This window comes from Carcharhinus amblyrhynchos, chromosome 7 (assembly GCF_965287045.1).
Source record: "Carcharhinus amblyrhynchos chromosome 7, sCarAmb.v2.hapA, whole genome shotgun sequence".
NCBI classification, from domain to species: domain Eukaryota; kingdom Metazoa; phylum Chordata; class Chondrichthyes; order Carcharhiniformes; family Carcharhinidae; genus Carcharhinus; species Carcharhinus amblyrhynchos.
The window spans coordinates 5,645,517-5,658,711 of NC_137330.1; the positions used below are offsets into that span (position 1 = coordinate 5,645,517).

General features: G+C 44.9%; 1 protein-coding gene across 1 annotated transcript in view; it reads left to right on the forward strand.

Annotated features, from left to right (window-relative positions):
• Positions 1–13,195, forward strand: part of elp3 (elongator acetyltransferase complex subunit 3) — an 88,057-nt gene that overhangs the window by 38,862 nt on the left and 36,000 nt on the right. Inside the window, exons 10-11 of the mRNA XM_080191856.1 lie at positions 4,799–4,992; positions 12,844–12,934. Of these exons, the coding sequence (XP_080047982.1) occupies positions 4,799–4,992; positions 12,844–12,934 (285 nt within the window). The remainder of the gene's footprint in view (positions 1–4,798; positions 4,993–12,843; positions 12,935–13,195) is intronic.

A 13,195-nucleotide genomic window follows, 5' to 3' on the forward strand; every position in this document is an offset into this window, starting at 1 on the left:
CAATGAAGCTACTGTAAAAATCTCCTAGTCGCCACACTCCAGTGTCTGTTCAGAGGGAGAATTTAACATGGCCAATGCACCTAACAAGTAAGTTTTTCAGACAGTGCGAGGAAGCTGGAGGAATCCCACGTAGATACAGGGAGAACGTGCAGACTCCACACAGACAATGACCCAAGCCAGGAATTGAACCCACGTCCCTGGTGCTGTGAGACAGCAATGCTAATCACTGTGCCACGGTGTTGCCTCATCAAACTTGGTCTGATTATCACCACCCCCCCCCCCCCCACTTCCCCTCCCCCCCACTTCCCCTCCCCTGTTTCATCACATTAAAGGTGTTTATAAATACAAGTTGTAAAAAAAACTTAACCTTTTAGCCTGAATGTATTGTTCTGGAGGGGCAATTTCTGCCTTTTGGGAGAAGCAGCGTGCCCAAAGAGGCTTCCTTAGACCCAGCAGTAACACTGGACTTCAGCTAGATATTAATGGTTAAAACCAAGCATCTCAGTCTCATTAAAAACACACAGGCCTTGAATTTTAGGAGACTCAAACTTGCACACAATGCAAGATAAATCTATAAAGTCCCCACAATGCAGAAGGAGGCCATTTGGCATTGATTCTCAGAGCATTTTATCCAGACCCATCCCCACTTCTGCCCTATTCCTCATAACCCTGCATATTTACCATGGCTGGAGTGGCGCTGTGAGCAAAGAATGAAACAAAGAAAATTGCAACACAGGAACAGGCCCTTCGGCCCTCCAAGCCTGCACTGACCATGTTGCCTGACTGAACTAAAGCTCTCTACCCTTCCGGGGACCGTATCCCTCTATTTCTATCCTATTCATGCATTTGTAAAGATGCCCCTTAAAACTCACCATCGTATCTGCTTCCACTACTTCCCTCAGCAGCGAGTCCCAGGCACCCACCACCCTCTGTAAATAAAACGTGCCTCATACATCTCCTTTAAACCTTGCCCCTCGCGCCTTAAACCTATGCCTCCCTAGTAATTGACTCTTCCACCCTGGGAAAAAAGCTATCCTCCCTGTCCATGCCCCTCATAATTTTGTAGACTTCTATCAGATCACCCCTCAACCTCCATCATTCCAGTGAGAACAAACCAAGTTTCTCCAACGTCTGCTTGTAGCTAGCGCCCTCCATACCAGGCAATACGCTGGTAAATCTTTTTTGTACCCTCTCTAAAGCCTCCACATCTTTCTGATAGTGTGGCGACCAGAATTGCACACTATATTCCAACTGTGACCTAACTGTGGTTAGCACTGTTGCCTCACAGCTCCAGGGATTTGGTTTCAATTCCAGCCTTGGGTAATTACAAAGAACAAAAACAGCCCGGGAAACAGGCTCTTCGGCCCAACGAGCCCGCGCCGCCATCTCAACACCACCAGTCCCCCTCTCCACCCATGATCCTTGTCTAATGTTTTATGGCCATCCAGATTGAGGGAAACTAATTTAGGGACAACTTATTACTGCCAGCCAGCCTAAGAGCACATCTTTGGGGTGTGGGAGGAAACCGGAGCACCCGGAGAAAACCCACGCAAGCACAGGGAGAATGTGCAAACTCCCACAGACACTGGCCCAAATCCATGTGTCTGCACAGCAAACAGTGATAGTCACTGAGCTGTCGTCTTGCCCAGTATCTTGTCTGTATGGAGTCTGTATGTCCTCCCCGTGTCTGTGTGGGTTTCCTCCGGGTACTCCGGTTTCCTCCCACAGTCCGAAAGATGTGTAGGTTAAGTGGATTGGATTGCCCATGATAAATGCACAGGTTATGGGGTTAAGATGGAGGGCAGGAGCACAGTGGGGGCCTGGGTAAGTTGCTCTTTTGGACAGTCGGTGCAGATTAAATTGCTCCTTAGCATCAGGAGGATTAGCAGGGTAAATATGTAGGGTTATCGGTAGGTATGTTGTCAGTGTAGACGGGATGGGCCAAATGGACAGCTTCTGCACAGTAGGGATTCTATGAATCCACTTAATCTCTACATCTTTGGACATCTGGGGGCAATTTAGGATGGCCAATCTTTCTAACCCGCACATATTTAGACTGCAGGAGGAAACTGGAGCACCTAGAGGAAGCCCAGGCCGAAAGTGCAAACTACACACAGAAAGTGACCCAAGGCCAGAATTGAACCCGGATCCCTGGCGCGGTGAGGCAGCAGTGCTAATCACTGCATTTCTGGAGTGAAATAGTAGCAGTGTTCATTGAGGTGTTAATGTTTGCACCCTGCTAAGTTAGTTTTGTAACACCACAGAGGACAGGAAGTCATAGATTTTTATTTGCTTCTCTCAGGAGATATGATAGCTGCTGCTGGGAGGGTGAGTTAACAACCTCATTGAACCTGGTTCAATGGGACAAGCCCAGTGGACCATTTGGACTTTCCCTGTCTGTTATTTTAAAATGTTTATGTACCTTCACACCATCTACCACTGATAGTGAGGAGCTATCATTGGATTTTGGGCTGTGATAGTGGGGAGTGTGTTTTGAGATTGGATTTTGGGCTGTGATAGTGGGGAGTGTGTTTTGAGATTGGATTTTGGGCTGTGATAGTGGGGAGTGTGTTTTGAGATTGGATTTTGGGCTGTGATAGTGGGGAGTGTGTTTTAAGATGGGATTTTGGGGCTGTGATAATGGGGAGTGTGTTTTAAGATGGGATTTTGGGGTTGTGACAGTGGGGAGTGTGTTTTAAGATGGGATTTTGGGGCTGTGATAATGGGGAGTGTGTTTTAAGGTTGGATTCTGGGGTGTGACAGTGGGGAGTGTGTTTTAAGATGGGATTTTGGGCTGTGACAGTGGGGAGTGTGATTTTAAGGTTGGATTTTGGGCTGTGACAGTAGAGAGTGAGTTTTAAGATGGGACTTTGGGGCTGTGACAGTGGGGAGTGTGTTTTAAGGTTGGATTTTGGGCTGTGATAGTGGGGAGTGTGTTTTAAGGTTGGATTCTGGGCTGTGACAGTGGGGAGTGTGTTTTAAGATGGGATTTTGGGCTGTGACAGTGAGGAGTGTGATTTTAAGGTTGGATTTTGGGCTGTGACAGTAGAGAGTGTGTTTTAAGATGGGATTTTGGGCTGTGACAGTGGGGAGTGTGTTTTAAAATGGGATTTTGGGCTGTGACAGTGAGGAGTGTGTTTTAAGATGGGATTTTGGGCTGTGATAGTGAGGAGTGTGATTTTAAGATTGGATTTTGGGGCTGTGATAGTGAGGAGTGTGATTTTAAGGTTGGATTTTGGGCTGTGACAGTGAGGAGTGTGATTTTAAGGTTGGATTTTGGGCTGTGATAGTGAGGAGTGTGATTTTAAGGTTGGATTCTGGGCTGTGACAGTGAGGAGTGTGTTTTAAGGTTGGATTTTGGGCTGTGATAGTGAGGAGTGTGATTTTAAGGTTGGATTTTGGGCTGTGACAGTAGAGAGTGAGTTTTAAGATTGGATTTTGGGCTGTGATAATGCATACCCCCTGTTCTTCCCTGCAGCATGATCGTGGGGACTTTGATGAGGTTTTGTGCATGCACTGGGCAGGCCTAGGATATCAGGTGTTTGCATCAGAAACAGCACTGATCTTACTACAACATTACTGGAGGGTTAGACTTGATTGGCTGGAAATGATTTGAATTTCATGCCAAATTTGTAATGTTGGTGTGTATGATATAGAATTCTCAGGATTAATCTTACAGGAAGATGGCAAGGAAATGGAAGAAAAGATGGTTTCAGTGGAACAGCTGGCACTGACATGGGCTCAGTAAACTGAAGTGCATTCTCCTGTGCCTCTGTAAACCAGCTCACAACCCACAAGTTAGCATGATATTGATTAATTAGTTCAAATATAATTCATCAATAAGGCTATAAATTAATAGTCACTGATTGTCACACTAAAATTAAATCAACTGCTAACTTCTCTTAGTAAGTGTAATATTCAGTAAATCTGAGACATTTCACCGAGCACTGATAAATGCAACATCCTCCACTAGATATGCTGTAGATTGTCTGACTATTAAAAAGGGATGATAGCCCAAAACCCATACATCAACTTGGCATGGAGATCACGCATGAGGAGCTGTCATGCATATTCCTTCAACACAAACCTGTTCCATTACAACAGCAGGTAATGCAAAGCTTATCAAAGTCATCTCTGTAAAACTCTGTGTTTCATGCATTATAATTGATGGGTCAGTCTGCCTGAACTAGAATTAGGGTAAATGATTAGTCATGGGGAAAATCCCCCAGTGTTTTTACACTTTTTACAGGATGCTTTGTGCAATTTGCAGTTCTTGTGCTATGTTTTTCTGTGGTTTAGGGAAGAAATCCCAGGTAACTGCGTGGCTTCCAGTGGTGCGGCCATAGCGTCAGAGTCAAAGGAATGGAGGATGAGATCAGGGGATACGGAGACAGGGAAAACTTGGTGTCACCTTCTGGTGTTTCCTGATTTATCACATCATCTTTCCTTGCTTAACTTTTGTAGTGTTAAAATTTATTTATTAATCACAAGTAAGGCTTACATTAACACTGCAATGAAGTTATTATGAAATTCCCCCAGTCGCCACACTCCAGCACCGGTTCGGGCTGTGAGAGGAAACTGCAGCATCTGGAAAAACCCACACAGACACAGGGAGAATGTGCGGAATCCACACAGACAGTGACCCAAGCCAGGAATCAGATCCGACTCCTGGTGCTGTGATGCAGCAGTGCTAATCACTTCGAGTCCTAGCCGTTTACGTTCTGTTATCAGTAACATGTTCATAATGGTCTCGTGATGCTTCCTTGTCCAGTGAGTTATACTATTTGTTGTGTTGCAGGAATTCTTTGAGAACCCAGCGTTTCGCCCTGATGGTATGAAGCTGTATCCCACCCTGGTGATCCGTGGCACTGGACTTTATGAGCTTTGGAAAACTGGCCGATACAAGAGTTATACACCCAGCACCCTTGTGGATTTGGTAGCCCGGATCCTTGCACTCGTCCCTCCATGGACTCGAGTGTATCGCGTTCAGAGGTACTTCATAGTGATATCGCCCATCAACCTCTTAAGAATATTCATATACTATATAACCCATTTTGTTGTCTTCTGATAAATTACTCCTCAGTAAAAATCATAAGAGCGTAAGCTATAGGAGCTGAATTAGACCATTCGGCCCATTGAATCTGCTCTGCCATTCAATCATGGCTGAAATGTTTTTCAGCTCCATTCTCTCACTTTTTCTCTGCAACCATTGATCCTTTTACCAATCAACAACCATTCATCTCTTAAATATGTTCAACTTGCATTACTAGCAGCATTGAGTCTATTTAAGTAGAATTCATTCAGTTACTCTTTACAATGTAAAATGTGTCCACACTTACCTCAGTCTTAACTCTCAGCTGCATGGGGTGTTACAGGAGATTAAACATTCTCCATAAGCACGTCCTTGAGAGATGAGCGCACTTTTCCCAATCACGGCTATTTGCTGGACCTCGGAGCACTCCCAGTGCTTCCACAGAATGACTGATGAAGGTTGTGCGTTGAATCTGGTTTGGATTCCAGCCAGGTTCCTGACAAAAGATCCCACCCAACAGACTGGTCAGAAAAGTAAAGGCCCCTCCCCCCACCCTGTGAGAGAAAGTGGCAATTTGGATCCAAAGTTAACCGAGAAGCTGGAAGCAAAGGTAATGGTCAAATGGCCACGAGAAATCGCAAGTGCCCAGAGATCTGAAATAAAGCTGAGTTAGTGGACATACTCCACAGGCCAGTCAGCACCTATATGAAAAACAGAAGCAGTTTTATGTACTTCAGGTGGTCAGGGAATATTTGCTGAGCTGCCATCCATAGGAACCAGCAGGCTTAACGGTCCATCAATTCCATTGGAGGGAGGCTATTCAGTCCCACATATCTATCCTATCATTCTCTTTGATCACAGCAGGCTTATACCTCAGCCCATCACACAATTTCTTGATCTCTCATCAAGAAAACTCTCCAATGTCAGTTTCATAAATTTTTGTTAACCCCCAGCATTTGCTACCTTTAGGGATTGTAGAATCCTTACAGTGCAGAAGCAGGCCATTCAGCCCATCAAACCTGCACCACCTCAGCAGCATGCATCCCACCCAGATAGTAACCCCGCATATTTATCCTGCTAATCCCCTAACCTGTGCATGCCAGGACACTAATGGGCAATTTATCATGGCCAATCAACATGGTAAATTTGGGTAGCCACTGCCCTTTCTGAAGAGAGATGCTTCCTGATTTTGAAATGTCCAAGCTCCATTACTAAGATAATGAGTGGCACAGTGATTATCACTACTTCCTCACAGTGCTGGGGACTCTGGTTCGATTCCCGGCTTGGCAAACAGTCTGTGTGGAGTTTGCACGTTCTCCCCCTGTCTGCGTGGGTTTCCTCCAGGTGCTCAAGTTTCTTCCCACTGTCCAAAAATGTGCGGGTTAGGTGGATTGGCCATGCTGAATTCTCCCTTAGTGTCAGGGAAACTAGCTAGTGTCAGTGCATGGGGAATAGGGTCAGGGTATGATTGTGGTCAGTGCAGACTCGATGGGCCAAATAGCTTCCTTCTGCACTGTAGGATTCTGTGACATAATACCTCGTATTCTGCATTTGTCACCAGAGGAAACAGCTTCGATGTATTGATCCTATCAAATGCCTTTGTTATTTTAACAATCCTGATTCTATCACCCCCTCAATACAAACCTGGTGTTGTATGTTAACCCTTTATGATTGGTATTCTGATGAGTCTGCCTCCAAAGCCAGTCGATCCTTTCAAATTTTCAGTGTCTAAATTGAATGGCCTGACCAGGATTCTGTAAAACCTCTTCGTTTTATTCCGAGCTCTGATATAAAATCCACCGTTCCATTAGTCATTCCTGCACCTGTTCACCCTCCTTTAATTATTCGCGTAAATGGATATGCAGTTCCCTTTGCTTCCCCATAGTTCCTCCTCCTCATACCATTAAGGAGACATTCCTATTTGTCTTTCTTGGAAGTAAGCGAGTGACCACACGCTTCCCAAAGTTCCACTCCATTTCTCATAGTTTTGTTAGCTCGCTTAATCTGCCCTTTTGTAACCTCCTGCTCCCTTGTTCATAACTTGGGTTTTAATATTCCCAGTACTGTAATGCGTCTAAGAATAAAAATCCAATTTCCACGTGACACAATGAAGTAGGAGCCAGACCTGCCCTCATACTTCATACTAAAAGTGTTGCCACAGGAGTGGCGAGGCCAGCTCAGTGTTCTGCTCATTGGGGATCGATAAATGCGTTTTCTGCCCATAAAGCAACCCATTGAAGAATGACCATTCTGCTCTTTACAGCGCAGCATGCTTGAAAATCTTTTAAACCTGATTGAATATTGGCCCTTTGAAAAATAAATAGCATTTGGAATCCGCATTGGTGCATTAAAATGGAATGAGCAAAGTCTGATATACTCACGTCACTTGTGCCAGCAGAGCTCTTAAATTATTGACTTGCTCATGAATTAGACCATTTCTCCCTGATGTCTGTGCAAAAGTAGATGAGTTAATTTGTTCCCTGTAATCGGTGCCTGTTGACTGCGTCTTAACTGGCACATGGGCCCACCAGGTATCTTTTATTCCCACTGGTGTGTGCGTGAGAAAACAGCTGCTTTACAGAGGGGCCGTTACCTTGGGACCCATTGCTCAGAAAATTTTAAATTGTGGGGTGGGGGAGGAGCGGGGGGTGGGGGGGGGGGGTGGGGGCCACAAAGTGGAATAAATAGTTTGATATAATAATTCTAGTGAGTCTTGACGAGGTGCTCAGATGTCATGGAAGCACTGCTGCCTCGCAGTGCCAGGGACCCGGGTTCAATTCTGGCCTCGGGTTGCTGTCTGTGTGGAGTTTGCACATTCTCCCTGTGTCTGCATGGGTTTCCTCTGTGTGCTTTGGTTTCCTGCCACAGTCCAAAGATGTACAGGTTAGGTTGATTGGCCATACAAAATTGCCCCTAAGTGTTAGGGGGATTAACACTAGGGAAAAAATGAAGGGTTGCGGGAATAGGGGCTGGTTGGGATTGTGGTTGGTTCAAATTCGATGGGCCAAATGGCCTCCTTCTGTAATGTGGAGTTGCTGGCTTTGGATTGGGGCAGAGAGCATTTCACTGGCTCTGTGGCGCAATGAATAGCACATTGGACTTCTAGTCAATGACTTGGGTTGCCGTTCAAAGGTTGTCTCTCCAAGTCTCGATGTGGATGTGCCGGCTTTGGACTGGGGTAAACACAGTAAAAAGTCTGACAACACCAGGTTTTAGTCCAACCGATTTATTTGATAGTCCTGTGAGTTTACTATCAAATAAATCGGTTGGACTAAAACCTGGTGTTGTCAGATTTTTTACTGTGTTCTCCAAGTCTCATCAGAGTCTGTGCTGTAGGGATTCCATGATTCTATTCTAAGCATAAAACAAAGGAGCTGGGTGGTTTTGTAGTCTGGGCAGTAAATTAGAAAGAAAAAATATCATATCTTCCCTCCCCTCCTCCTCCATAAATTATTCAAACTCCCCTGCATGTAATATTTATTACTGAGAGAAGCTGCATATCCAGGTTGAATGTTCCCTCCTGCAGAGAGGGGCTGTTCTGGGTCTCTAATGATCTAGATTGTGGGTTAGGGAGACTTGTGGGAGTGGTTTGCTCACCATCTCCGTATCAGTAAAAGGCCAAAGGCTGTTACTGGTGGTGATTTAACCTGAGCTTCACTGCACCTTAGGCGAGGGCCAAGGTTGAGAAGTCTGGGGCTTGCGTGAATAACCTCAGCTGGTGTGGGAATTGAACCTGCGCTGTTTGCCACTGCTCTGTATCGCTAACTAACTGTGTAGCCAACTGAGCTGAACAAACCTCTGTATCAATTCCATTTATCTCAGGATGGTCCAGAAAGAAGAGACCATTTGGTCTATTGTAGTTCCATCCAGATAGTCCATGCCCTCCTTTTAGTATATCATCCAATTGGTTCCTAAGTGAGGGCTTTTGCCTTCCAGGAGAGATCTCCATGTTTTTATCAATCTCTGAGAAGAAGGGCTTCTCAATGTCAATCCAACATTTTACTCATTAGAACCTGGGATTTTACTCTCGCACTTTATATTGTTTAGAAGTTACCTTATTTGCACTTGGCCTATTTATATCTTTGTATGCAGAGTCACTTCACAGACGACTGTTTGAAAAGGCCAACCCCTATGTGCTTTCCTTACTGTTAACTCAGGCTCCGAGTTCTCTGCACCACCACCACCTCCCTCGGTAGGAGCGAGGCTTGCTTTTATGTAGCATTTTTCACAAGCTCAGCTCATTCCACATCAAGCCAGCGAAAGATTTTTGAAACGTACGCACTGCTGTATTTAAAGGAAACCCGGCAGCCAATTTATGCACAATAAGATCCCACACGTAGCAACAAGAAAGAGTCCTGTGATATAGGCCTGTGAATCTGTTTTGTGAGGTTGACTGAGGGATGAATATTTGCTAGGAATCTGAAAACAGGCCCTTTGAATTTGATTTGATTTATTGTCATATATTGGTATACAGTGAGAAGTATAGTTTCTTGCATGCTACGCAGACAAAGCATACCGTTCATAGAGAAGGAAAGGAGAGGGTGCAGAAAGTAGTGTTATAGTCATAACTAGGGTGTAAAGAAAGATCAACCTAATGCAAGGTAGATCCATTCAAAAGTCTGATGGCAGCAGGGAAGAAACTGTCCTTGAGTCGGTTGGTACGTGTTCTCAGACTTTTGTATCTTTTTCCCGTCGTAAGAAGATGGAAGAGAAAATGTCTGGGGTGAGTGGCGTCCTTAATTATGCTGACTGCTTTTCCGAGGCAATGGGAAGTGGAGACAGAGGCAATGGATGGGAGGCTGGTTTGCATGATAGATTGGGCTACGTTCATGACCTTTTGCAGTTTCTTGTGGTCTTGGTCAGAGCAGGAGCCGTGCCAAGCTCTGATACATTCGTAAAGGATGCTTTCTATGGTGCACCCGTAAAAGTTGGTCAGAGTCGTAGCTGACATGTCAAATTTCCTTAAGCCGCTGCTGCTCTTCAAGATAACATTGCTTTGATTGTCCACATGGAAGGCAGGCGGAACTTTGGTTTCATGTCTCAATGGGAAGATAAAACCTTCAGTTGAAAGTTTGTTTATTAGTGTCAAAAGTAGACTTACAGTAACATTGCAATGAAGTTACTGTGAAAATCCCCGAGTCGCCACACTCCAGTGCCTGTTCAGGTACACTGAGGGAGAATTTAGCATGGCCAGTGATCCTAACCAGCATGTCTTTCGGACTATGGGAGGACACCGGAGGAAACCCACGCAGACCCGGGGAGAACGTGTAGACTCCGCACTGACAGTGATCCAAGGACGGAATCGAACCCGGGTCCCTGGCCCTGTAAGGCAGCAGTGCTAACCACTGTGCTGCTCATTTAACAGTGCAGGTTGGGCTCTGTTGGTAGATTGCCTTTTTGGAAACATCCTCTTCATCAGGCAGCTGACTTGATTCTACAACTGAATGAAAAGTGACGTAAAATCCTCCATCCAGCCACTGCCTAAAGGAATTCCAGCTCAGTATAAACTCCTGAAATCATGCTGAAGATTAATGCTTTAATCACTAACTCTCTATCATGCTCTGAAGACAGACCTGTTTGTAATTCTAACTCCCCACTTCCCATACTCTCATTCCCCCAATCTCATCCCCCACCTTTTTCTCTTACCTTACTGATCACCTGAATCGGTACTCCAGCACAGCACATTTAAAACTCCTCAGTATATTCTTCAAGAGATTGGGCCACTTCTCCAAGTATAAACTGTATCCCAGCATTTGATTTGATTTATTATTGTCACCTGTATTGAGATACAGTGAAAAGTATTGTTTCTTACATAGAACACTACAGCGCAAACAGGCCCTTTGGCCCACATGTTGCACCGATCATATCCCCACCTACCAGGCCTATCTATAACCCTCAATCCCATTAAATCCCATGTACTCATCCAGAAGTCTTTTAAAAGACCCCAACGAGTTCGCCTCCACCACCACCGACGGCAGCCGATTCCACTCACTCACCACCCTCTGAGTGAAAAACTTATCTCTGACATCTCCTCTGTACCTACTCCCCAGCACCTTAAACCTGCGTCCTTTCAAAGCAACCATTTCAGCCCTGGGAAATAGCCTCTGAGAATCCACCCTATCTATACCTCTCAACATCTTATAAACCTCTATCAGGTCACCTCTCATCCTTTGTCTCTTCAGGGAGAAAAGACCTAGCTCCCTCAACCTATCCTTACGCTATACAAAACATACCGTTCATAAAGTACGTAGGGGAGAAGGAAAGGAGAGGGAACAGAATGTGGCGTTAGATAGCTAGGGTGTAGAGAAAGGTCAGCTGGTTATCCTGGTGCCATGTATACACACAGGTTTTGAGTTTCTTCATAGTGTGTGCCTGACAGTCTCCGTATGGCATGACTACTAGTCCAGTTTGGTAAGACTTTTCATTTTGGCTGAATTTCATTTAACTCAGTTGTAATTTCTTGATCTGTAACCCCTCTCCCTCCTCTTCCTCCCACAACATCTCTTTACACAGTAGATACAATTTTAGTTGTGTTCTGATGCATTATCAACTATTTACCTTCCATGACGCAGTTTTGTTAGCCTGATCTGGCTTAGCTTGGCTCCCATGTCCTCAATACATTCTGTTTCCTTGTATCTATAAGCTCTAGCCTACTTTTAGCCTAAGGAATAGAGGGATATGGGCCAAATGTAAGCAGGTTCAGTTGGCAGTTAGGAGGGCTAGAATACACGAGCAGGGATGTACTTCTGAGGCTGTGTAAGGCTCTGGTCAGACCACATTTGGAGATGTGATGTCCAAATCCATCACATTTGGAGATGGATTGGGGATCCCAATCCCAAAGTATTGGGATTTTGGAGTATCCCAAAAATGGGAGCAGTTTTGGGTCCCATATTTAAGGAAGGATGTGCTGGCCTTGGAAAGGATCCAGAGGAGGTTCACAAGAATGATCCCTGGAATGAAGAGCTTGTCATATGAGGAACGGTTGAGGACTCTGGGTCTGTAGAAGGATGAGGGGGGATCTTATTGAAACTTACAGGATACTGCGAGGCCTGGATAGAGTGGACATGGAATGTTTCCACCAGTGGGAAAAACTAGAACCAGAGAGCACAACCTCAGGCTAAAGGGATGATCCTTTAAAACAGAGATGAGGAGGAATTTCTTCAGCCAGGGAATAGTGAATCTGTGGAACTCTTTGCCGCAGAAGGCTGTGGAGGCCAGGTCATTGAGTGTCTTTAAGACAGAGATAGATAGGTTCTTGATCAATAAGGGGATCGGGGTTATGGGGAAATGGGGATGAGAAAAGTATCAGCCACGATTGAAGGGCAGAGCAGATTGATGGGCCAAGTGGCCTAATTCTGCACCTATGTCTTATGATCTTATGACCTTATGGTCTAAATGGGACTAGTTCCTTTTTTGTTTGGCATGGACGAGTTGGGTTAGGGGGCCTGTTTCTGTGCTGTATATCTCTATGACTCTGTTCTTAACCCCCACATACAGTTTTGCCGGAATTATTGGGTGGAATTCTCTGGCTTCCCCGTGCCATGTTTCTTGGGAGGGGGAGGTGGCCTGCTTTGGCCAGTGTTGTGGTCCTGGCATCACTGCGGTCAATGGAATTTCCCATTGACTCCAACCACCACCGCCCCCCCATTGGTTTCCCCATCCTGGATAATATATTGGCCTATTTTCAGCAGTGTGCTGAACAAACGTAGTCTGCAAGAAACCTGAACAAGAATAGTTTTCTGGCTGGTTAATGTATCTCCCCCTGTGGTTTCGTGAAATCTGATGAGTGTTTTGACTGCTTTCTTTTGCAGAGATATCCCAATGCCCCTGGTCAGCTCTGGAGTGGAGCATGGGAACCTACGAGAATTGGCTTTGGCCAGAATGAAAGACTGGGGAACCGAGGTAAAGAATCAAAAGGAAATGTGTGCACACTTGAATTTAAAGTAGTTTCACCCTGCCTGATCATTTGTTCCAGTGAATTAAAATGTATGTAATTAATTGATTCACTTAATTATCATCACCAAGTAATTAAATGTTTTAACCTCCAAGATATCTGGTAAGATTGAGTTTTTAATAATTGGAAATCTTTGTAATTTTGTTTAAGGGATGACACAGTGCAGTTTTATATGCAGTCAGTAATGCGATGTGTTCGCATGAATAGAA